This window comes from Ixodes scapularis, unplaced genomic scaffold (genome assembly GCF_016920785.2).
Source record: "Ixodes scapularis isolate PalLabHiFi unplaced genomic scaffold, ASM1692078v2 PGA_scaffold1__304_contigs__length_218370807, whole genome shotgun sequence".
NCBI lineage: Eukaryota > Metazoa > Arthropoda > Arachnida > Ixodida > Ixodidae > Ixodes > Ixodes scapularis.
Genome location: NW_024609846.1, coordinates 164600585 through 164627296, shown reverse-complemented (window position 1 = coordinate 164627296; position 26712 = coordinate 164600585). Strand labels below are relative to the sequence as shown.

Sequence of the window (26712 nt, the reverse complement as noted above, 5' to 3'; positions counted from 1 at the left end):
AAACCTTAAAGAAACCCTCATAATATTATTTTTCAGCTTCTTCCCCCTTAGACTGAATCCTCAACTCAAAAGGGAAATGAGAAATCATGTGGTCAGGACGTGCTTCGGCACCGGAGGCGATGACTGTCCCAACATCCACCCTGTATTTTAAGCGCTCATTGGATACGAACGCGAATCCAAATATTCGTCGACGGATTTCTTGTTGACGAGTGCATACGTCCGAGAGACGCAGTGCTCGTGTCCAATGGGTGAGCTGGGTTCGGCTGACGTGCTTGGGCACCGCGCATGCATCGCAGTGAAAAGGTGGAGAGCTTCCGAAGGAAATAAGTACAAAAGACTCCACCATGTTTTCAAATTTTCGTACCGAAAATCACTCTTTATAAGCGTTCTACGCTACTTTTATTTTGGCGTATTAAACGATGTGCGATTAGTAAAATCCCAGTTTATCCCAGCCGAAAATGTATTTCATAGTCGTTTTGACATCACACCTGTAATTTTAGTTGCGCTACTTTGGCTAATATACGAGGTGTTTCTTTTTAAAGTATTTTTCTTCTTATTTTCTTAATGCCGTGAAAGATACAATATTGCGGTTTGTGCAGTTGAGTTATAGGGTCATGGGAGACATCAGATTCGGGGCTAGTCGTCACGATGCTTCGAATAACTAACGAATCTTTCTCGATTAACTTTTGAATGAGTGAAAATAGTCATGTGGTTCCAATTAGAAACTTGCTGAGCGTCACCAGAAACCACTCAATCAGTAGCACTTAGAAAGACTTTGAACGCGCGGGAAGTGCAGTAGTGCGATAAATTTACCAGTCATGCTACAGGCACAAGGCTGGGGCGAGAAAAGTGCGGATGATCAGAGACGGAAAACCCGCGCGGGCGGGGTTTTTCCGGTAGCCTTGCTCCGGTAGCCTTGCTCCGGTATTGCTCCGGTAGCCTTGCTCCTGCTTCACAAGTGGTTGCTTGAGCGCTCCACCGTGCTTCCAACGTGCTTCAAGTCTCTTTATTATTGATTGATTTAGTGGTTTTCGATGACGCTCTGCAAAGTTTTTTTAGTAATTTTCCCCCTCCGTTCATTTGCACTAATTAAAACGTTAACATATGTTGGTTAATTATCCGACTGATCGTTACGATCAGCCGCTTGAACAATGTCCCCCTGCCAGTTAACTCACCTTCAGAAAGTGCATTAGTTTAGCTTTCACGGCTTCTTTAAACAAATTTGCTAAGCTTAAAAAAGAAACACCCTGTATATCGTCTAAACAAAAAGTGAAATGGAGCTACTTCCATTTTTCAACACAAGACGCGTGGCGCTCGATCTCGGGCCGATGGGGGATATTCAAATATTCACATCAAGTAATAAAGTCGCTACTAGCATGCCCTCAACCTTACACACATGCAGGTATACTAAAGCAATTTGGTGAATATTGAGCGCCTATATGCCACACCAAGGCAGGAAATCTGGCACTCCACAGCGAAGAACTGAGGGACAATTTTGAGCAAATGACACTCTTTTATCGTTCAACCGGAGTCGTAACAATATGCCGCGTTCCAGGTCTCTCGGCCGGGATCGAGCACGTTATGTTGGGTTCAGCATGTCAGTTGGGCATATACGGTATAGCTGGGCCACCTCAAAGCTGCCGAGGCGGCCCAGCTATATTGTACGATATTCAATCGAGCTCCCTGAGACGACAAAATAACCCAACGGTTTCCTCACTCCTGTTGAAGCGCTTCATCGAGTCCACGACAAGGAGCAAACATAATAACCGACAGAGATGAACGGTCGTTGAGAAACCCCAGTTTCTTCCCTTTAAACTCCAGTAAACAAAATATAAGAGTACACAAGCAGTGAAACGCACGCAGCACCGAAAAAGGCGCGGGATCGCCTCTTCGCAAGGGACCAGACGCATGCCGCTGAGAAAGACCCCAGCATCCTAACTACGCCGTAGCGAGCAAAGATACTGGTCTAGGCAATGCATGTCGTTGGATATGACGCACCACAAGAACCTGTAACCCTGCAGGAGTCTTCGTACCACTTGCCAGGCACCGATTCGCCTCTTTGGTAAAGTGCAGAAAGACACTGCGGACATTTCAAGATACCACAGGCACGACTATACACTATGGCCGCTGACAGGCCAAGGAGCACTCCTGGTACACGAAGCGCACAGAACGCTCGTCGCTCGGGAGTATCCGTGGCCAGCACGGCTAAACTCACCTGAACTCGTGGTCGGCCCACCGGGGCTCGAGGAAGTGCACGATCTCGAGTCCGTAGCTGAGCGGCAGCATGCCCTGCCCGGCGGCACGCAGCAGCAGGTCGGACGGAGGGCGCAAGGCACCAGAATCCCGAAGGGCGGAAATCCCCGATCCGGAACTCGCGTGCTGCTCCGCTTATCGCCTCTTCCTCATTCTCGTCAGCTGTCTGTCACACGCCTGGGCGGCCTGGATCGGCCGATAACGGAGCACAAGAAACAGGGCGGCCCGATTGCCGTTCCTGGGTTTCCGGCGTCCCGGTGAGAGCCGGAGACAAGGCGCGCGTCGGCAACGAGGACGCGGCGCGCTCGGCGTCCGGGAGCGCACTGCAGCAGCGACGAGTGCTCGGCGAGGAAGGAAGGCAAGGGCCGGTCGCTCGGTCGCCTGAGTCGGTCTGTGTGCCGACGCGGAAGGAGGCGAGCGCGGGGCGGGTGGCGGTCAGGCCAGGGCCGACCGAGGTCAACGACTGATACAGCAACCCATTTCCAGGGCCCGCTCACTCGCGCGCCGAGGGCGTGCGAAGGAGCGCCGGAGGACTCCCCGGGGAGGCACGTCGTCGAGGCTCCTCGGGGAGCTCTGCTTCCGCGCCGCGCGTCCGACGAGCAGTGCAGTCCCCGGGGCGACCACGGCGTCTCGGGGTTCTGCCCCCGCCGTCCAGCCACAGGCGCGTTTAGATTAGCCCCGCCGCTCCACTCGTGGGCATGAAGGTCCGGCCGCAAAGGCCCTCGAAGCAGCCGGACGAACCGTCACTTCAAAAAGTGAGCCCGTGCCGTTGAAGGCACGAGACAAGCATCGTGGCTCTGTCGAAACCGATGCGCATGTCGGGATCGACCAACCATCGATCAGGCGAAGCGTTTTCGCTGCGGGGCATCGTTCCCGAGCACCGGTGACGTCACGGGTTACGTCGTAAGCACCGCGGCCCGCATGAACAGTGCTCGCAAAGCGCACACAAATTCGACGTAGCCCAGACATCGACGGAATGACCTTGACCCCTCTCGCCCGATTACACCACGTCATCGATTATTACTGAACGACGTCGCCACCGTACCTTTCGGTACGCTTGCATTCGTGCACATAATAACATCTGCTTTAGATTTATTGGGTCACGACATGAGGAAATTTAATAGAGCGTCACAACTGGTTACCGCGGCCACGGTATACAGGTCCTTAAGCGCTGGAGAGCACGTCTCGAAGTCACAGCGCAAGCTTCAGGTAGGAAAGCGGCACCGTACTGGGCAACACAATCCTAGATATTCGTTTTTTTTTTTTTTTTTGTTTTCTTATTCCTTTATGGGCGACAGTTTGCAGAGATTTTGAGCTCGTAGGCCGTCGTCGCCGCTATAGAAAAAAAGTTCTTATTCTCTCCCCTCTCGGCGCGTGGAAAGGGTAATCGGGTTTTCCCGTCGGCCGTGCAGAGCGGATCGAGAAGAAAGGGGAGCCCCGACATCCCTCCGTAACGCGACAAAGGGAGGGTCTTCCTGCCGTCTGCTTCAAACACTTGTTTTCAAACATTACTCGCCCTATACAAAATCTCACTTTGGCAGTATCCAGTTGCTACGCATAATGTTGGATGGTTTTAGAAACTGCACCGCGCGTACCCACATCACGGATCACCGAGCACTCGTGGCGGTGGTCAGTGGCATCCACGACGCCAGCCACGATGACTATGAGGATTTACCACGTCACACCTCCGTCCTCAGGTACGTGACGGTACCATTCCACCCGCATTGCACGACCGTGCTACGGCCGTCGTTTTCATTTCTTCGCGCGCTATTCTTTTCTTACAGATACCAGAAAGGCACAAACCAGAGCTGAACATGACGCTTTGGGCGCGTTTGGAAATGTTTGGAAAAGTCAAATCCCAATGACTGGGCGATAGCTATCGACGAGGAACCAGCAGAACCTACACAAGTCACGGAGGACAGAAGCATGCAGGCACACGAAAGGCGTGAGACAGGCACGATGGACGACCGATATATGCGCGATGTAATTCGGGCCATTACCGATACCCGGTTGCGTGCCATGTGCTTGGCAGCGAAGTTACCTCTGAACAGCAGTGCACATTCATATAAATATACTGTTTCAAGGCCACGGAGCATAGTCCTTGTCGGCTTACAAAGAACTGATGGCAGACGGTATCTCTGCGGAGGTTAAGTTAGGCCCCAGCTAATACTGGCCAGACGCTGCTGACGGTGTCCCTTTTTGCAACGATGGTCGACAACGTCACACTAGGTGAATGCCGAACCACCACCAGAACAATCGAGACACATCTGCGATAAAGCGTCGAGTAGATCAGTCCGCTTCTTCACGGAACCTGCGCGCTGACATGTCCCTCCCCTCGTAAGATCTTTGTGCAACCTCGACGGATACGCATGTTCAAGAGGGACCCTCACAACAAACACGGTTCTGGTGATATCCTCAGGATGATCTAATGCTTTGGTGTTCCACGAACATCCAGTGGACGTTCATAGGACATCCGCACCGCCTAGGAATTAAGCTTCCCACCGCGGAAGGCAACCATCGTATGGCCGTGCCTTAGGTTTTGTAGCAGCAGAGACAAGAGCTCGAGCAGCGGAGTCGCGAAGTCGCGGGCACCGTTAGTGAACGGTTCGCAGAAGGCCCTTGAGAGTGGCGGCAGAGGGCCCTTCCTGGGAGGCACTCGGTCGCCCCAGAGAAGCCATCATCGTCCGGAGCGACGGAGCGCGCGTCGCCGCCCTGCAGGTCCCAGCGCAGCGCAGGGGAGGTTCCCCTGACCTTGGCTGGGCGCGTAGCGGTACGGCCGACTCCATTAGGCGGACGCGTGCCGCGCGCTGCACCGACGGATCGAAGAAGCGGTCGTTGACTCGGCCCGGGGAGGATGTGGGCCGCTACCGGCGCTGCTCCAATGACACAATGAGCGGGCCGCTTCTTCTGGCAGAGCCGGCAGAAGCGCCGTGACCCCGGCCCGCTCGCCCGCCTGCCGGCGAGGGTAGAAGACGTGCTGCTGATTCCATCCGAGCGCTTCTCCAGAGATGATGTGGCTAGATGGCAGACGAACGGGGACGTCGACCTTGCCTAGCATGCAACGGCCGCTCAAAGTGTCTCGCGTGGAAACGCGAGCAATGGGCTTTTTGTTTCTGCAGTTTCCAGTTGGCCCTCGATTCCCCGATAAGGAACGTCCTTTGTCTCCATCGGTCGCGGAGTCGAATGCGCTGACGAGTTTTATCCGTTCGTGTTCGCAGCGCGCCACTCCGGGTTACTTGGAGTGGGAGAGCAGGTTTGTGGAACGGTGTAATGCACGTCACATGAGTTCGAGTGAGGTGATGCCGTAGTTGCTCAGGATCTTAGTGGTACGACGTGCAAAGGAAAGGTTATTGAAACTTGTTTACATGCTACTACTTAAAAATAGCAACCAAAAGCACAGCATTTACAGTGCCATCGAAACAATCTTAAAACTAAACTATATGCAATCTACGAGCTGGCAGATTTGATATCTCCGATCATCTGCTGATAGTTCATGGAATGTTCCTAAGCAAAATGTTTAATGAAAAAATTTATGACGGATGGATACATCCTTAACCTCGCACCGAACAGGTGTAATGTTGCCTGATACCCGCGATAGTCCCTCGGAAAGTCCGCTTTAATTATATAGCAAGTCACGCTACGCTAATCGTAGACACGGTCACTTAAGGCAAAAATAGCCACCACTGACGTGAAGCGTCTGCTCTACGAAACGACCGTATACGCGGCCATGACTCCGAAGTTCTCGGCACGCAAAGCACACCTCCGGCCCTTCCAAACGCTCGTTTTCCCAGCAGAAGGAGCGTATACTACAGCTTCTCCAGAGCTCCGCAAGACAGTGCTGATACAAAGCCGTTCATGATGCTGATACCGGCATCATGGACGACGATGACGACGATGACCGGAAGCTATAGACCCTTTGCAAACGCCACCAGGCGGTGCTCCAGTCTTTGACGTCCCAGCGAACTTCCCGTTTGTTAAAGGAATGAACAAATCTTAACACAGCTGCTTGAAACACAAATGAACATTTAACCATCAATTCTCCAGGTGAACGCCAAGGGAACCAAGAAGCGCGAGATCTGGTAAATATTTTTCGAGTATTCTTGTAACCCAACCCGTCTCCTCTAAGACATTAAATCGTAGAGCCGAAAGCCTCGGTTAAATCTCCAACTTTGTTGTCCGTGTAGCGTGTGTGCTTTCTAGCACCGGTGACATAAGCAAGCTCCACAGGCTTGCAAAGACGGATCGACCGGAAGTCGCTTGGGATGCAAGCAGCAGTTCATGTTTGTAAACAGTAAAATGGTCTATACTGGGTGACCGTGGAGCGGCGTTTTAAGCCCTGGGCATGAATGCCTTGAGGTTGGCAGCCGTCTACCTCGACTGGGACACCTCCTGTAGCCCGCTACCTTCACCTAATTGAGGGGCCGCACCACCAGACCGACCAGACCACCATCTGAAACCTTCATCGAACAGCAAGCAAGGTCAACTCTGTTCGCTGGCTGACGCCTCAACCGTCCCGAACTTACGAAACTTGGGCAGCAACTTTCGCGACGATCAGAAGAGCATGCATCGTCATCATTTTGTATATTGTATCGTCCCATAATCCCAATCATCTAGACGGGCTGTTTGCCTTTTTGCGGCGCCGCGGCTCTCCCGAGTCAGTAAAAATTAATTCATATTAATTCGAAACTTTCACTGCCTACACGGGGTGCCCTAATTCCTATCAAAATGGCTGTCACCTGTATGATCGTTGTAGAACAGCAGTACGGTGTTGGGTCTGTAACGCGAAGGTAATTCTAATTTTTTTAAATACGCGCGATAAGAGACGTACACATCGCGACACTGTTAGCGTGAACACGACATCGGCGCATTTTCGCATTTTACTTCTAAATAGTATCAGCGAGCACGAAATGTTATCGCTTACATTAAAGAACTAAATGAGCTCTTTTCGTAGGACTACTAACTTGGATGACATCCCTTGGTTTCAAAGAGAAAAACAGAAAAAACCGGCGATCGCTTGTTCGCGCTAACAGTGTAGCGTTCTGTACCTTAATCTACCACGTCAGGGAGGTGTAATTGCTCCTTCAGTCGGAAACCGATCATCCAGGAGCTAGGGAGCGCGATTCTCACGTATACCACGGTGCCACCACCTCTGAAAGTTGCGAATATTATAGATATCTTAAACTTTGAATGTGAGCGGATGGCATAGAGGCTTTGCTAAGACGCGGTTTGTAGCAAGCCGGCCCTGATGTTGACTAAAGGCAGATTTTCACCGGTATATAGCGTTCACAATAACCAAAACGACCAGAACACGGGAACAACCGTGACTCATGGTAACTTCGCGAAGCTACATTTTGTGTCGCAATTGCCACGTTCTGAAAAGCGAGCATTTGCCCTGCTGACTTTGTCGTTGCTGTCGCATCGGTTGCTGCGAACGCAATCGACAGAGATGTGAACTAGCCATGCACGAGAGAGAATGCCCTACAAAATTCTGCCGCGGCTTTTGGAGACGTTCGCGATCGAAAGCGTCGCTGTGGTCGGCCTGCCACGATTGGCCGAATGCTGACTATGACGTCAGCAAAGGATTTCTTATTGACAGAAATAAGAGTAATGTAAGAACTTCAATTTGGACGGTGTTGGCAGTGTTGGTTTTTGAGCGGAATAATTTCAAGCTTCCACCATGCTCACTACAAACACCATCGAACTTTTTGTTCGCAAGGTAATGACGCCACGAGAGGGAACCGTAGGAGGGCGACACCAAAACATCTCGCCGCTAATAGGGCCGAAGCCGTGGCAGCCCTGACGATAGCAAAGTCATGGCTACGACTGCTATCGTCAGGGCTGCCACGACTGAAGAAAACGATGGATATACGACTGAAGAAAACGATGGATAAAATTGAACAAGCAAAGACATCACGAAAGAAACGACGTCATTCGCTTGGGAAAAGTCCCAAGCGAATGACGAGACAGGGATTGGCAGTATTTCAAATTCAGGTATTTAAAATAGATATGTAAAATGCTCTTAGTATTTTGTATTTAATAGACGACATGCGAAATGCACAACGCCATCTAGTGGGGCGACGAAGAACATGGTCCGTCTCACCAGTTGGCTTTGGCGCTGGCAAAGGCCAGGGCGCGAAAACGTGTAGTTAGTTCTGAAGAAACCTTCGCTCGCGCAAGCACTCGCGCAGAGAAAAAGCTTTCGAAAAATCATGCGGCCCCGTCCATGACTTTGACGGCACTCAAAGCCAAATTTCGAGATAAGTGTACGTCCGCCATGTTGGTCGCGGCGAGAAACCAGCGACCGGCCGGGCGACGAGCACGTACATGCGCAAAGACGACAGCGCACAGAGAATGTTGCCAGACTTTCGAAAGATTTCACATATGGTCTATCACGTATTGAAGAATGTATCTGGCAACTGTATTTAAATACTTAAAAACTAAATATTGGAAATACTGCCCAAACACAATTTCGGGCACTCTTCTGCGCAATCACATGCGATATTATGGACTCTTCACGATGGGAGTCATATGCAAAGAGCATTAAACTTGCCGCTCTTTACTCATAATAAACACAGAAAAAAATAAACGAAGACTAGAACAAGAAATGGACGGGGTGGGTACAATTATCTACTTTTGGATTGACTGGTTTATTTTGTTAGACGTCCCATTAATGGCATGTTGTTTGAAAAGGTTTGATTGAGCACTTCAGTTGAACCGTTCAGATTAAAATTGTACTGAATACATTGTTTTTTCTGGTGTTGCACCTGCCTATTTTATGACAAAACAAATCTTATTTTTATAGCTTCAACACTCTTTGAAACATTTGATTCTTGGTATATGCATATATAAACTCCACTTTTTTTTTTTATTTCGGCACCGTTCTTTTTTTTTCTACTTGTTTTTCTTTTTTGTTTACACGGGGTTAAATTTAAATTTAAGGTGTCCGACTATAAGGAACAAAATGAGTTCGTAAAAGTGTTTGAAGATTATCAAATATTCACGTTGTAGTTGTATCTCGTATTTAAATACTGCTTTGGACAGTGTAATTGAATGTGTAAGTAAATAAAGTTTTGGCGAAGTATTTTGTATTTGTATTCCGATACATTATTGAGTTTTTTTTTTTCTCATCCCTGAACGAGACCAAAGAAATCCAACAGTTCTTATTTCCTAGTCAGTAAAGCGATATGCGAGGAAATAATGAGCATGGCGTTTAGCCTGCTCGCGCTCACGACAAAAACTATTTTTGGCCAGAAACTTTATTGAGACTCGTTACTGACTGACCTCTCTTTTTTTCTCAATAATGTGTGTTGTTGTGAGAAGCAACGAGAATATATCGGGCGAACAAGCGCCTTTTTAGGCTGGCAGCTAGCCAACCAAGGTCGGTGATGGTGATTTCCGACCTTGTACTTAGCGCCACTCAGTAGCAAAAACAACCTCAATGAAAGCAAAAACATTTTTTTTTAATTTTAGCTTTTTTTTTTTTCTTTTTGACAATTGGTTTCTTGGAATGGTCGAAGGAGAGCTTTGCACGCCAAAAATCTCGGAAACCATGATTACGATCTAAACTCGAGTATGCATTCGTCAATCTTTAAGGAAACCCGTTCATTTCTAACCTTCGAGTAATCCAAGACCGTCACGTCTTCTTAGTTCCCTTCTTTGTTTGTTTGTGCTTGTGTGTTTGTTGGTGTGTTTGTGTGTGTGCGTATGTGTGTGTGTGTGTGTTTTTGTGTGTGTTGCCTGTGTCCGTTTCATGACGCGTAATCTTACCTTACCTTTCGATGCGTCGCAAAATTTCTCGTCTTTGTCTTTTCTTCAAAATCTGCACCCTTTTATCCTGCGACCATCGTACCTTTCTTCCCTCGGCTATTGCAGGTCGGCGTGCCCAGCAGACGCGCCAATTCGCATTCAGGTTCTTTAATTTCCGGAACTTCCACCGACGGGAACCACGTGCCCAGCTACATCGATTCGACCGCAGAGACTAGCATAATTATATCGGTAATGTATCGCCATGTGACGTAACGCTGCCACTTTATTTGAATTTGTTGTTACTTTTTATCGACTCCTCTATTTAATTATTTATTTCCTAAATTCTGAAGAAAATAAACCGCGCTACGTACCTTCTTGGTGCATGGCCAACGTATATGAAGATTCGACATACGGCCACGAAATCACTTTTTATTATCTTACCAATACTAATACTCTAAACTTTGGCGTCAAGTGTGTAGTTGCCTATGGCTTACTTTATAATGTCTGTAATCTTTTCGCTTTTCCCCAATTCGGTATCTCTAGTCTTTCCTCTTCTTTTTTTCGAGAAGTAGACAGTGAACTCTAAAAGCGGTTGATCTCATCGAGTTCGCTCTTCCCTACCACCCAGAGTAGATATATGAATTCAATATTCAACAGTGAAGGGGCCGCGAAAATTGTTGCGTGACTGTGCACGCGTTAGGCCTCTCTTCAGATAGCCACGCCTACACGTCACAGCCATACCAGCGATAACTGCTGCTTAGTGGTATGCGTGGCGTATACTATATGCCAGGCAATAGGACCGCACGATAGAACTGGCATCTGCTGTACGCTGAACAACAACAAAAATCGCAGCCGTTTTTCGCGACACCGAGTTAGTCCGAAAGCATAACATTATTTCATTGAGGACGATGCACAAGTATTCCTGACGCTGCGGGCGACGGAGCTGGAGCGAGGAGAAATGATCTTGGCAGCTGGTCTACTCACCGGCAGTTACCGTTTTCGAAACTCTTTTTTTAACACTTTTTTTTTTTGACGCCGAAGGACAAGGCGATTACAATAAGGAAGCCATTTCACGCTTTCTTACTGTAGTCGACTTTGTTTTCCACAAGGCGCCATCACTAGAGCCACAAACAAGGTGAAAACGACACGAAAATTTCCAGCGCGAGCTTCCTATAGGCGGAGCCCAAGTTTCGTCTGCTTCTTTTGCAGCGGTTGCGGTGACGTCAGAAGGACGCCGAGCTGTGATTGGCTCCGATTACAAGGATAGTGGGTACCTCAAGGCAGCTTGCTTTGAGGTCCACCCACTATCCTTCAATCGGAGCCAATCAGAGCTCGGCGATCGTTCTGACGTCACCGAGACTCCTGCGCAAGAAGCAGACGAACTTGCGCTCCGTATACTTTCGACAACGCTTGGGCGTCTCGTGTACACTAAGCGCGCACGCGCATGCAAAGCACGGCGGAAGGCATGAAGCGCATGGTGCAGGCCGGGCACTCAATAAACACTCCCAGCCTTTTTTTTTTTTTTTTCTGACAGTGATTTTATATCTTTTCATAAAAGCTCGTGAGGGAGCGTTCATTGCTGTGTTTGTCTGTAGAACGCGCACTTCTTGGCTCGCCGAGACCGTAGACCACGGCTGGACTGGCATAGACATGTGTAGCAGCCCACCTTTATAATCAGCGTAAGCTTTTTTTTTTTTTTTTTAAAGTTGTGTGTGTGTTTATACAGCCTACTTGGTCTGCCTCACAAGGGCGACGAGTCTCCCAGCTGTAGATGAGAAATTTAGCCAGTGCGGTACAGCCGCTAGCCTGGGGTCTTTAACGTGCATCACGCAGTAGTGATACACGACCGCACGCCGGTACGATGCTCATCCAGATCGAAACGGGCAGGGGTGGGGCTCGAACCCAGGATCCCTGGGTTCTGCAGCGCGAGCTTTCGCTCCACGTGCTCCGAGCTGGTGTGCGCTAGACCACTCGGCCACCGATCCCCCCCAGCGTAAGCTTACCTGAGCACCGCGCTATACAAAACGTTCGGGGCTACAATCGGCGTTAAAGGCAGGGCGAACCGAAATTTGGATTTCAATAAAACAATGCTGGAGATGTAGGCGGGACGCTACAATCCCTACAACACTACTAGTAAGGCAATATCTCAAATGGGCGGCCGTATTTTTGGAAAAAGAATTCGAGATTGAACCAGGCCGACGAGGCGCGTGACGTCAAGATACCTAGTTTCCTCCTCTCTTCGCTTCGCTCCCTCAAGGCCGCGAGGCGGAGAAGACGCGAGGCCGTTCCCTCTCCCTCTCGGAGAAACATGACGTCAACATTCCTGCCAAATGCGACTTGAAAAATACGGTCATCCGTCCGAGATATCGCTGTATGAGTGATGTTTTGGTGTTTGTAGCATCCCGTTGCACGCTTTTGCCGCGTGTTTTGAGGAATCTAGATTTCGGTTCAGCACCCCTTTAACCTTTTTTTCTTCTTTTTTTTCCCATGAGATTTCCCATTTGAGAACGCCGATCCCCTCCGTGGTGCGTTGTTGAAAATAGCCGAGATCATCTCCCTCCTAGTACGTCTACTCGACACGATAGCAAAATAAAATTCCGAGGACACCTAAGCACTTCCTATTAGTTGTGAAAACGAAAGCATGAATGTCGTTCTTCCGCTCCCTTAGTTCATCTGCGGCGTACTGGCGTGGAAGGCCACGTTTCACTCCTGCCGAGGTAGCGGCCGACGGCCGAGCGCGCGCTCTCGTGAAGCGACCGCGAGCGCTGAGCTCGGCCGTGCAGCCTCTTCGGAGTCTGCCCGGGCGGGCTGTACCGGCTCTGCGGCCAGCCGCTCCCCCTCACCGGCGGCCGGCCGCTGCGCCGCCATTAGGAAGGCTTCTCTCTGGGGTGGCATTCCTTGGAACTACGCGGCGCGGCAGCCAATGGGAGCCTCGTTCCTTGAAACTATGACGCGCGCCAGTCAATGAGACCTTTGCTCTCTCCTTCCCCCCAACCTCTATCACAACGCTTCTCTCTCTCTGAATGGGACCCTATTCATCAAATCGCTGCTACAGACAGGAAGCTTCGCTCAATTGGAACAGGGGAGTTTACGTGCCGTTTGGCGCGGCTTCAAAGGCTGATAACGCCAGTTCGCTCCATGGGACAGGTAATGCTCTCGCATTTAAAAAAAAAGCAAAAATACTTCTGATGTACATTTCATCAACTACTGATCCTGGTGAATGTCGTGCCGTAGTGATTCCCAAACCATTCAGCACAGAAACGCCTGGTAAGGGCATCTTCCAGCGCAGATAAACAAAAACAAAAAACAAAAAAACATGGCAGAGTGTTGCCGTCGTTGCGGCTTACAAGGTACAATAGGAAGTTCCGAGACTGATTTTGTAGCGCAAAAGGAGAGGGCAGCACGGTGATGCGCACATGTCAGTCGAAAGCAGGGACCTTCCTGCGTCATCATGTCCAAGGGCGACGTTCCGTGGACATTTGTAGCTGGGTTACACAGCTTTTTGTGGCCACGTGCACGAGTACAATGGCCATTTTACCAGAGACTGCAAACCAGAGCGAGAGAGAACATACATTAGGCGTCAAACTCGGCAAACCTAGAGCAGAGACATTTGATATGATTCAGCTGGCTTAAGTCAAAAAGCAGCGAGTTGTGGAAGGTGTTTTAAGACGCTCGTAGAATGACAAAACATCACTGGAAGACAGAGAGAGGTCGCAAAAGGTCGCCTATACCTTTCTTCGTCTTCCAGCATTGCTCTTCCATTCTTTGAAGTGCAAGTGCCAATCAAAACACTTTGCACAACTCACTGCTTTTTGACATAATCCTTTTGAATAATGTCAAGGTCTCTGTTTTAAATGTTCCGAGTCTCAAGCCAAAGAGAGGTTCCCTCTCGGTATGGTTTGCAGCCCGACGGATGGTTCACATTAATGTCACCGGATCCTGAAGTAGCACCAAGCTCCCTGTATTGCCACCATTTTGGTTCATGGAACGAACAGTTTCTCCTTCACCCCTCCATTCTTGGTGAGCCAATCGAAATTCCCGGAGACAGGTTACTTAATGAAGACATGTCTCGAATACCGAGATTCTGTTATCCACACACCGGCAAAATAAGCGCACATCTTCACACCCCCACACATGCGGCGTCGGAGCCCGGCGGCATCATAATTTTCCTGAAATACGCAAGAACATTTATATCTTCGCTCTTTCCGTCATTTTCCCAAACAACCAGGTAGCAACTTGCCCATTAATTGAGGCCCACGCATCTCCTGGTTTCCCTCTTCCCGAAACCACATAATAAATAAGCAAACAAACAACAAACAATCCCAATGTAAGAGGTCTGTGTAGATAAGCATAATTGATTAGTGGATTACACGCGCAGTGCCAAAAGACGCTTATATTGGCGAGGCACGCTTTCAGTACAAGGATGCTCCATAGCGATCTCGGTGCTACTGGTTCAGAACGACCCTGAAGTCGAAGCTTCGATGATTTGGTGGACCGAAATGACGATTGCCACGGCAATTGACACCGATCAACCTTTGCGAGGTTTCGTCGTCAGTATGTTTGTATGTGTTTATGTCCAGCTAGCAGGCTGAAAGGCAATGGTGTTATTTTCTCAGGATCCAGCGACTCCAGTTCACGCAGTCCCGTTTTCTTACGTTACGTTACGTTACGAAACCTTACGTACAGGTCACCGGGACACTTAACGCTTTATATTAAAAGTGGCTACCAGTTCGAGGAGATAGCCTGACACGCGTCATCCGAGACACGATTGTTTCGGAGGCTTTTACGTAATGTAAGGAAGCTAGAAAACGACGCTGCGTGAAGCAGCCATTCTGGTCAAATCGCAATTGTGCTCGTGCACGTGGTCAGAAAAACTCGCACTGTTTTTCTGATCACGTGCACGAGAGCGACGCCAACCGACGGCGACGAAAAAGACACACGCGTCATGCCATTTCGCGGGGCACTCTTGTTGAGCTTCGGCGTGTCCGCCGCTTTGGGGCTGTCGGGGATCCCATGACGTCGTCTGCGCAAAGCCTCGTCTCCTCTACGGGGTACGAGCCCCGAGCCGGGCTCTGCGTGTCTCCGCCGAGTGCCTCCGCCGAGGCCCGGCCAGACGGCCGCAGCGGCGACGTGCCCGTTCGGGGTCGCCCATCGGGGACGCCGGCGTGCTGCTCCACTTCGGTAACGGTTTTCTTTCAGGGTCAGTCGCCGCGTGTTCCGGAAGCCCGCTAAGCGTTTCCCCGGAACGCACTTCGCTTCCTTTTTGGCGCCCTGTTGTTGTTGATGTTGCCGGTCGCCGGTGTTTTCGTCGGCAGAGGGAGGTCGGCCGTCTGCGGCGTATCTGGAGCGCGCCGGCAAGGCTGTTCACAGAAGCGCCGGGCGTCGAAAGAGGTCGGGCCCCGCCGCCAGCGGGCCCGCCCGACGCCCGCCCGCACGCCTCCCCCCACGACGAGTCTGCGGCGCGCTCCGCCGAGGACACGGTCATCACTGGAGGGTTCTAGCCGATCATGCTCAAGAACAAACTGCATTCTCACGGAAGGCAACTCAGATTTCGCGAACGTCCCTAAGCCCGCGTGCCGTGCCACAGTGGAAGGTACTGGAGTTGGCCAGCTTCCGAAAGCTTTCGGAAATAACAACAGAACAACATAAAGAAAACAGAAGAGGCGACGCTTGGAATTCTCTTGGCCATACGTTAAGAAGCTTTTGGAAACAAGACAAAACAAGTGGTAGGAATGAAGGACCAGGCGACGCTTTGAAAAGACACGGAGGCGCCATGTCTTTTCGAGGCACCACCTGGTCCTCTAGGAGGAACGCAGCGTCGCTGCGTTCCTTATAAAACGACGTTCTGCATATGAAGGTTTCCTCAAAAATATCAAGATACAAGTGGAATTTTTTTTTTTCTGGGGAAGGATATTGATAACGGGACCTCACGCTGTCATTTCGAAGCACGCTTTCAATGGGGCCTTCCAAAACAATTAGCTAAAACTCCTTACTCTTACGCTCCCCGATAGTAGTCACTGGCGTCGCTCTTTACCTCCCATCAAAATAAGCCCGTTAGTTTCCCTATAGTAGATAGACCGTTACTTCATCGGCACATAGAGTGTGTGGGTGGAAAGCTACACACCCAGAACTGGCGGGTTATACTTATGCATACGCTGGAACTTACACACGTAACACTCCTACGTCTAGAAGAAGAAGAAAAAAAAAAAAAGCACGCCTTTAATCCAGAGAATGTCTTCCTGGTACGTTTTGACCACGGTGGAAGAAACACATTTAGGTGATGACTCTGGTTGGCCGCTCTTCCCGCGGGGAGCGAGCGACCAGATAGTGTTCGGAGCTTCGGAGCTAGCCTCGAACCAGGAGTAGTTAATTTCGCGCCGCCGCGGTGGGCGCTGCGGTATGCGGTCCCTCCTCGGCGGCCACGGTGGCGGCGGCGTAGCGTGCTCGCCTTTTTCGCGGTGTGGTAGTGTGGTGGTGGTGGTGTGCGGCCAGTGGCTGGCCTCGTGTTTTGCTTTGGTGCTGTGTCGATCACATGTGCCACCATCGTGCATGACGGTGAGCCTGAACCCGATGAAGAAGGGGAAGAAGAAGGACGAGAACACAGATTTACGAACTCTGGTGACTTGGTAGTTGCGTGGCGGCGGTCAGGTACAACAAGAAGCGGTGAGCGAGGTAATGCGGGACCACCGCTGGGAGAAACAACCGGAGCGGTCGGTTTGGGAGGGATCCCATACTTGGGCGCCATCTATCCCCGTGCGAGTGAAGCGCGCTCGGTGCGCCGAACATTACGTGGCCGCCGCGTCGGACAGAAAGTCATCACCTAAATGTGTTTCTTCCACCGTGGGTACAACAAGAAGCGGTGAGCGAGGGAACCGGAGCGGTCGGTTTGGGAGGGACCTGATACTTAGGTGCCATCTACCACCGTACGAGTAAAGCGCGCTCGGGGCATCGAACATAATGTGGTCGCCGCGTCGGACAGAGTCATCCCCTAAATGTTTCTTCCACCGTGGTTTCGACACACCGCGTTAGATCAATCTACATAATGGCACGAACGGAGGCTCTCTGCACTTTGATCAGAGCTGTCGTGCAGGCGAGTTCATACACTGCAAGCCCGTTCAGAACAGCACCTTGGCGCTTGTATTGTGCATTCTTACAATGAGGAGGAAGAACAAGAGGAAAAGAACGCAGTTCATCTGGGAAGTTCATCACAGTTTACTACCGTGCACAGCAAGGAACGTCTTACTGTCTCCAACCGAAATGCGAGTGCCGTGCCAGCTGCAACGTAAGACGAGACGCCCGTACGTGAAATAAGCTTAAGAAGTGACCTCAAACCGAAACCAAATGCTCCTTCTTGTTTATCCATTGAGGCTCCCGGATGTATAGTGTTTGAGAGAACGCGAAGCGTGTTGACTCAAAACTGAAATTAACCGATTTTTGTTACGCTCCCCGACTTCCATTTTAGTAAACATGTCTGGCTTAATTAAGCCACACATAGTTCAATTGTTACTCAACCTGAAAACACGAAATTTTAAAACAAATCGCAACCAATACAAAAACAAACAAAAAAACGCAGTAAGGGTTCATTGCTTAGTTCCTGATGATCCCTACGTGACGTCAAGCTCATACGTCACGCGAAGTCGGTTTCTCCCGAATTCAAGGGACGTCGCTCGCGTCGCTCCCGGCACAATTATTACCGTTCCGGTAATAATCGTACGGGTGTTCCAATGATTGGAGCCGCGCCAGAAACGTCAGTTCGGGATAAATCTTGGTCCTGGCCTATGGCTGACGCCCAGCCTGGTCTACGGCTGACACCCAGTTTAATCCTTAGATGTAAATTCCAAATCCTCTTCAGTGTCATTGGTGGAACGCACGGTGGCGTTTCTTGTGGTTGCGCCACGGTCTTCCATATCTCGTATAACTCATTAAAACAATCTTCCGTTGTATGCTGACGTCTACCGGCGAGCGTTCTGAGTATGCGCAGTAGCCCTCTTCTCCGAGATACCAGAAAGCCGCGCATGCGTCCACAGCGCTTAGGGAATTTTTCGCCCGGCGAGAGCGCTGGAAAGAAGGGCTGCCACATCATACATCCAATCTGATTTCGATCCTTCTTGCCCATCGATCATACCACGGGCAACTCATTATGGCGCGTTCCACATCTCTCAATGGAATCGCCGATCTCATAATTTTGTGGTTCTATAGTTGACGTAAATACGTTGCAGGAAGTTTTCTGTGTCCGCTACTTCGCGTCTGAAATGATGAACGAGAAAGTCAGGGTGCCCAGTGAGCATTTGCGAAACGGACTGAGATAGTTATGGGTCCACCTGATACGTCCTGGGTGTCGCAGCCCAGCCATTTATTTATCCCGGGTCCGGGAGATCCTGTCTTGTAGGTGAGCGATGCAGTACCTCATGTTGTCGATCTATGCGAAGGTTTACATCCTGAGCGTTCCGCAGAACGCCGTTCCGCCGACTTTTAGGGGAAGAAACCGCATTGCTCTAGATCTAGAGCACGTCCATCCCGTACTCGCGCGGTGCGGTGTCGATAGACTCCGAGGTGCCGTGTCTGTCGGAAAGCGCGCAGCTAGGTCAGACTACGTTACGTCAGCCCCACCCCTGGGACGCCCCGGTTAGGAGCACGATCTTTCCAGCGTCGTCGAGGCAGCCAACTTGCTCAGCCACCCTTGGCCGGAGCTGGACTGGCTACGGACGAGTGACGAACAGCATCAGACTTTCTCGGTTAGCCACACATAGCTGGGTTTCGAAGGCTGGAGATAAAGACTGCGAGAAATACGCCCACGGCAAAATTTGTTGGGGAAGCGTGGGTGTCCGTTGCCCAGACTACGAACTCCCAGAGATGCAAATGTCTAGTGATTTCAAGAACCGTTGACGTGATGTTCCGCACCCCTAGAATAAGCATCGAATCGTTGAGGGCTGAAACGCCGGCTGAAGGGGTGCCCAAGCAGACCACGACCTCCCTTGGGCTTTGGAGGGAAACCATCTCGCGCGAACGCAAACTGGACATGGGTGCCGACGTCTATGTCATTCCTGATAGGATATACAAATACCTTTTTAATGATGTTCCACTTCACAGCCCCAGTAAGGTACCGAAGGGTCCAAGTCAGAAGGTCTTGACCGTCCTCGGTGCCATAAACAAGATCCGTTACTACAAAAGCAAGACCTTCGAGAGTAATGTTAAAGTTGGTAGAACTAAGAGAGCCTCTTCTTTCGGCAGTAGCGAGGGAATAACTAGACATCGCTTAGCGTCTTCATCAAGTACCTTACGGAGAAGCACGTGGACTAAAAAAGAGAATATTTGAAGTTATTTCTTGTATAGGATCACGTCAAAATCTCGTATGCGATCAAACTGAGGCCTGATGCGGAACCCTTGGCACTGAAGACACCCCACAGAGTGGCCACCTGGGCCATCACAGATGGTCATTAATTTTCAAATTGTCCCAGATATTAAAAGAGATGACCAAGATGGGAATTATCAAGCCCATGGAAGGGCCGACTGATTATAGCTCAGGGATGGTGATCGTGAGGAAGCTCGACGGAAAAGTCCCAATATCTGTAGAGTTGAACGAACTAAACAAGTTCGCCGCCATTGTCTACCAACAGGAGAGCACGTTCTCCGACAGCCTGCTGCAATACGGCATTTTTCGAAGATCGACACCAATTCCGGCTTTTCGGCAGTTCCATCTCGCGGAAGAGCCTCAAGCTCTAGCCACTTGTATCGCACTCTTCGGAAGATTAAAGTTCTAGCGACCCTTTTGAAATATAACCCGCTCCAATTGCTTTTTTCTTCTTTAAGAAGGAGGTGCAATTCCTGGACGGTCTCGAAGATGTTGCATGCAGTATGCACAATCGACGATATTCCTAATAATGCCAGCAACGGCGAACTACAAAGTGTCTTCGAGCGAAAGGAATTATTTTGAATTCAGACAACTGTGAGAGCCAGGACTCAGAAGCACATTGTTTGAACTCTGAAGAAAATTCAAATTCACAGGTTCTAATACTAAGCGCATCGCCTACAATCGTTTTGTGATATGTTATAGATTACGCGAACTCAGTGTGGCGCTAGTTCACAAAGAATGTAATTGATAAGCTATAAGGTATTAAAAAAATGACTGTTCGGTTTATTTTTAGAACTTGTAAGACTAGAACATAATCTACTGAGTTGGCTAAAAGAGCTAATCGCTAGAAGTAATAGCTAAAATTGTTAGATTTTTACAGGACCGCGGACGCATATACTGCGTCCGAGGCTCCATTCATACCGATCGTTTGAATGATTTATAACCTCCATCGTCCGGGTGCTCAAAATTAAGCCATTGCCAAGCGTAAAGACAATGCAGGTTTCAAAACGACAGCTTTAGATATAAATTTAACGAATATCTTCACCCTGGCAACCTCTGATCATTTTCTAGAGCCCAAGGAGATGCACTTTAGCTAGTTTGCTCGCTGTGTCACCGCAATTCTGTGATCTTTTTTCTTTTCCTAAATTTTGTAATAACTCTTACATCAGTTGAGTTGGCTGTACTCTCAAATAACGAATATATAAATAAAATCAACATTCAAAGAGACAATTTCTTGAGTCATATCGATGAATGCTCTGAAATACGTCTAGACAACGTCAAAGCCGTCGTCGATCTGAAGCTTCCTTCAAGCATTCCCAGAGTGAAGATCTCTGCACATGGCGAGCTACTTGTTGATAAAAATTAAGAGAACAAGCAGGCGAGCTGGTGAGGTTTCAACATCTTAAAAATCCAAGACTTAGAAAAGAAAAAAGTCAGCGCACGCACAGTTGTAGACGAAACGCATGCCGACATTCTCACAGATCGCCGCTTAATTATATGTTGAACTCGAAGAGTCTATGGGTATGAGTGTGCTAGGACACCGGAGAAGCGTTTGGTTAGAGGGGCCCTGCAAGGACGTTTTTACTGGTTTTTAATTTGCACCGAACCTGAGCGCACTGAACGTAGTAACTTAATGAAACTTTTCTTCTCTCGAATATCGCTTTATTTTAAAAGTTATAGGAAAATAAAAATTACAAAAACAAGCAAAAAATGAAAGCCGTTTACAACTCACTGTAACGCCGAATTGGAGCGCAGCTCTTGAGGGGGAGTAGGAGAGGGTACTGAGGGGGGGGGGGGGGGGGTCACGTGACCTGAGGGGAGTCAAGTGACCTGGGCGGTCACGTGACCTCTCCCCCGAGGTTCTCCCGAAGGAACCCGAAGTCCTCCTGAGGTCCTCCCGAAGGAACCCGAGGTCCTCCCGAAGAAACCCGAGGTTTTCCCGAGCTCCTCGGGGGGGGGGGGGGGGTGTCACGTGACCTGCGGAGAGTGAGGTGACCCCCCCCCCCCCCCCCCCCCCCCGAGGTCGCCGAGAGTACGCCGACGGCAAAGGCAACGGCGACGGCGACGCCGCTCAAGCCGCAATTGGGCGACTAAGGGCTCATTCACACTGGAAGCGGATCCGCGTTCGCAAAGCGGTTGCGAACGCGGTTGTATAAGGATTCAGTACAATTGCACGCGCACACGATGACATCAAATGCGCGTGCAATTGCACTGGAACTTTATACAACCGCTTTCGCAACCGCTTCGCGAACGCGGATCCGCTTCCAGTGTGAATGTGGGGTAAGAGCTGCGCACTAAAACTAGCCTCCTACATGACGTCATTGGTTGCTTGAGTGGCCGTGAACTAGAGGGGTTGTGAGCTCAGCAAGCGCTCACGGCTGCCGCACTCCGTGTCGACGGCTCGAGAAGGCGCCACTAAGGCATGTTCTGGATAGGCTGTATGAAGCGGGCGGCCAGGGCGTCTCGCATTTCATTTGCTGCGTGATTAAACACTAATTCGGCATGACACATTATTGGCCACAAACGACAGCAAACACTGGGTAAATATCAGTGCAGAATGGGAGTCACTTCGCGCTGCCATAGCTGCTCGCCGAAGGCCTTCGGAACGCTCGGAACCGGTTGGATCCTCGACTGCAGCGCCTCCGCGTACATCCGGGACCTTTCTACGCTCGCCGCTGGTCAGTGCGTGATCCCGGCCACTACACCTTTCTAGTATGCGCCGTCTTTTCCACCGCTTGGAGGCGTGTATGTCGAAAGGTCATTTTATTGTTTGCGTACTTTATAAACTGCATTTGCTTCTTTTTTGATCTCAAATGCTGAAGAAAAACTACTTTTATACAAAATTGAAACGGCTCGCGGCACTTATATTTTGTATTTCGACTAAAAAGAAGCTTTGAGGTGCACTGACCAGTACTAAGCCCAGGACCAAAGACGTCACATTTCACGCGCTTTCGGCACCGCGGGTCGCCCCCGTAGGTAGAGGAGGTTTCCGCGTCGTCCGGTTAAAATATGACGCTCTGATATTTAATTAGTTTCTCCGTGCCCGCGGGCTTGCCCGAACCCCGAGAGACGTGGAAACCGCAAAAAAGGTAGACGCTTAAATATGATTGCAGGGCCCCTTTAAGGTATTGGGTACCTTGACACGGGGAGAAAACGTGAAGAGGGAGATAGGAGAGAGCGCTACTAACAACAAACGCAATGCTTTAGACAGAGAAATAGAAAGATGAAGTAAATAGTACTATAAGTGAAAAATAATTAAAAATTAAGAAAGAAAAAAATGCATATTAATACCAAATTTAAAAATATACCCTTCCCCCTAAAAAACACATAGTGAAACCATAAATAAAATTAGCTAAAAAATTAAAGTAATAAAGTTCTTTCTGTGATATCGCCAAGGACAGTGCCCTGATGAAAACATCACCTCTGGACAAGATGACTCCCGCCTCCGCACAGTTCTCAAGTTTTTTTTTTTTAATTTTTTTTTTTTTTTTTCATTAAAACGTCTTGGGATTCTGTTGTCGCTAAGCATAGGTGTACATTTGCAATCCATTACATGCACAGGGAGGTATTCCCTTAGTGTCCACTTGAGTGTTAGAGCATGTTCTATTAAATCCCTTACATGCACAGCGAGGTGCAAGCCATCTTGCGCCTGGCTGTGGCTTAAATATTTAGCTGATATAAAAAAGACTTTAATTTTTAGCTAGTTTTATTTATGGTTTTAATTTTGCTGGTCCTATTGGGGGGAGGGGTATGTTTTTAATTTTGATGTCAATACTATGCATTTATTTTATTTATTTACTTTCTTTTGTTTTCGATTTCAGAGCTGGTATTCCTTACTTTATCTTCGTCTTTTTCTCTCTAAAGCATCAAACCTCAGTTGTTAGTATAGCACTTTGACCTGCCTTCCACATCACGTTTCCTTTCCATGTCGCGCTATCGCATCCTTGAATATGTTTAAAGGGCCCATGAAACGAATTTTGGGTTGGGATGAATGATTTTAAATTGGGACTTTACTAATCTCATATCGTTTAGGTGGCCAAAAGAAAGAGGCTAGGAAGTCAAAGGCCAGCTTTTCGGTACGAACATTTGAAAATATAGCGGACTATTTTGTACCTTCTTGCCTTCGAAAGCTCTCCGCCTTTTCGCTATGATACATTCGCGGTTCCAAAAGCGCGTCACCGGCGCCAAACTGACGTCAGCAGAGCCCAGCTCACGCATTGGACACGAGAACTGCGTCACTCGGACGTATGCGCTCGTCAACAATGAATCCGTCGACGAATATTCAGATTTGCGTTCGTGGTCAATGAGTGCCCAGACGGAACTTATCGCCACTGGGGAATGACAAGTTCTATGGTGTGCATAAAAAGCACGGTGGAAGCTAGGAGTCATCGCACCGGTGCCGAAGGAATGTCACGACGACGTGATTTCACAATTCGCATTCGAGTTGAGGATTAAAGCTAAGGAGGAAGGAGTAGGAAAATCGTTTCATGACTCCTTGAACCAACTAGTCCGCCAGGTGACACTGATGCAGAGAAGCGTTGACAGCCTGAAGCGTGCGCTTACAAGTCCAGTACTGGCGCTATATGACGCTGAAAAACACCGAGATGTCTCCGCCAATGCATCATTTACGGGTTCATAAGTGTGGTTCACCCGCTTCGCAGAGATGGTTCCGAAAAACCAGTTGCGCACGCACCACGAACGCTCACGGAGACGGAAAGGAGGCACGCAGAGGTGTAGGCGGAAGGCCCGGCACTCTGGCGGCCAAAATGTGAAATAGGGGAAAAGGGATTTAACGTGCACCGTTAGAGTAGCAAATAGCGCGCAATCTAGACCGTCTGATTGAGAGCGCACGTAAAGGAAACACTGGGTCAAACCGCAGGCGCTCGCGAGCCACGGCATCAGCGTTCACTGCATTATGCATATAAGGAGTCTTCACTGGGCGCCATATTTGTGGGTGCTGTCTAGAGCGCATGCTCAGAACGAGCCCACAATAATAAGTTGCTAAGACCGGCAATCTTGAGGGTGCGGAATGCACGTTACAAAAGAACTGTGGAAGCTCGCCATCAGCACGCGCTCAGGAGTCGCGCACACACCTATGGCCGCCCGTGAATACTTCCTATAAGGAGTATTCACTGGGCGCCATATTTGTGGGTGCTGTCTAGAGCGCATGCTCAAAACGAGCCCCCATTAATAGGCTGCTAAGACCGCCCATTTTGACGGTGTGGAATGCACGTTGCAAAAGAACCCTGGAAGCTAGCCATCAGCCCGCGCTCAGCAGTCGCGCACATACCTATGGCCGCCCGTGAATACTTCCTATAAGGAGTATTCACTGGGCGCCATATTTGTGGGTGCTGTCTAGAGCGCATGCTCAAAACGAGCCCCCATTAATAGGCTGCTAAGACCGCCCATTTTGACGGTGTGGAATGCACGTTGCAAAAGAACCCTGGAAGCTAGCCATCAGCACGCGCTCAGCAGTCGCGCACACACCTATGGCCGCCCGTGAATACTGCCTATAGGGTCATTCCATGCCAAACGTCCCAGGCGTGACGCTCGACCATCGCCGATTCTTTTGAAAAAAATCACAGGGGTTCTGTATGTGTTGAATAGTCACTTGCCTAAATATTTTCCGTACACAAAAATATTTTGGCCGCGCTAGCGCTGCTTGAATTTCCCGAAAAGGCGCGAAACTAGGCACAAGTAAAAACATTGCCAAAAGTACAGAACCCCTGCGATTTTTTTTTCAAAAGAATCGGCGATGGTCGAGCGTCACGCCTGGGACGTTTGGCGTGGAATGACCCTATACGCATACCATATAAAACCAAGTATAGAAAGCAAGAACTGGCTGCATGTTTGGTCATTCTGCCAAACATGTTCGAATACGGTAGCCTTATACGGGTTGGGTCTTAGTTCGGGTGGTACCTCGGTCAGGATCACCCTTAAGCCGGCGTCACACTGCTTGCATACAACACACAAAAAAGAGTCTGCAAACAGGAGTTACCGCAATATCTGTGGTTCGAATGCCGCTTGCCAAGTTTCCTCCTTGAACTCACTGCCATGCGGCATTCGAAGCACGGATATCGCGGTGACTCGCCTTCGAATCTCTATGCGGACTGCCTTTTGTATGATGTATAAGACTGTGGGACCCCGGCTTTATAGTGCCTTCAGGAAAAATTAAGAGATATATTATTTTTTAAATGCTACAATAAAAAAAAATAATATCAGTCTTTGTTCTTTTTCTTACCCATTTGAATGCACAATTACTTTCCCTCTACACCCCTGCAACCAACGTTATTAGATTACCTCAGTTACGGAACTGCTCATAGACGCTGCTTGCACGAGCCAGTACCGCCCCCCCTTTCACTCACTGCGACTCGCCTCCAGTCGTTCGACGCGCCGGACGGTTGTTTCGCTAACTCCAGTGTATCCTATATGAGATACGTACGTTTCGAAGCGGAGTGTCCAGATGGCATTCCACCGTACTCTATGGAACACACAGTTCGTAAACAAAAATCTAGATGGCGCTTTAAACGACAGTAGGCGGACTGGAGTGATTGACGGAGGGAGTTCCACAACTGAGAGTCTAAGTAACGTTGCCTGCAACCAAATACTGCAACTATCACGCGGCCGGGCGAAATAACCACCAGGAAGACCTCTGGGGGTATAGGGAAAAGTGGTAAAAGACAAAACGTCTTTTACCCCTTTTCAATGAACGGCTGGAGACATCAACGACACTTGACTAGAAAAGTTGCCGCCCGGCGTCGCTAGCAGCACGGTTACCGTGGCAACCTCCCAGGCCAAAATGGAGCCTCACTACCGGCGCTTCTGACGTCGTGCATCTAGATATTTTTGCGTCGTGTCGCTCCTTTGGGCAGCTACGCTGCCATATACAGTTGCTCCATAGCATGCCCACTGGTGCTTGGGAAATTTAGCAAAAAGTCTACGAATGCGCGCGAGCAAGCAACGCGTAGTTGATGAGGCCAGTGGTGGCGCCATCCCGTGGAGGCGGCTGACAGCTGTCGCGCGCCGCCACCGATAGCGGCCAGCCAGCCGGCAGGGCGTTGAACCCGGGACGAACCCCCCTCGCCGCTTCCGCCAGCGCTGACACACAAACAGCGCGTCTGACCGGCTTCCTCGTCCGACGGCGGCAGGCGATGGCGACGCTCCGGCGTAGCACGCGACGGAGACACGTCGCGTGTGCGCCTCGTGAGTACCGCCCGAAGAAAGGGCCCGCTGAACCGCGAGCCCAGGGGGAAGGGCCCGCACATTTTGGTTCCGCCGCTCCCCGCAATCCCGAGCATTTACATTTCTCGCAGAACAAAATTAAACCTCGGCCGCGACAGTGACTCCGGCGTTTATTCTGC

At 49.7% G+C, this 26712-nt stretch overlaps 1 protein-coding gene across 2 annotated transcripts in view; it reads right to left on the bottom strand.

The window, feature by feature from the left end:
* The window catches only part of LOC8042767 (ABC transporter G family member 21), a 254406-nt gene that overhangs the window by 138558 nt on the left and 89136 nt on the right, over positions 1–26712 (bottom strand). Inside the window, exon 1 of one of the 2 annotated variants that reach the window (XM_029980543.3) lies at positions 2216–2301. The exons of the other annotated variant lie outside the window; for it this stretch is intronic. Coding sequence (XP_029836403.1) covers positions 2216–2286 — 71 coding nt within the window. The 5' untranslated portion in view covers positions 2287–2301. Of the gene's footprint in view, positions 1–2215; positions 2302–26712 lie in introns of those variants that run through there. 2 annotated transcript variants of the gene reach the window in all.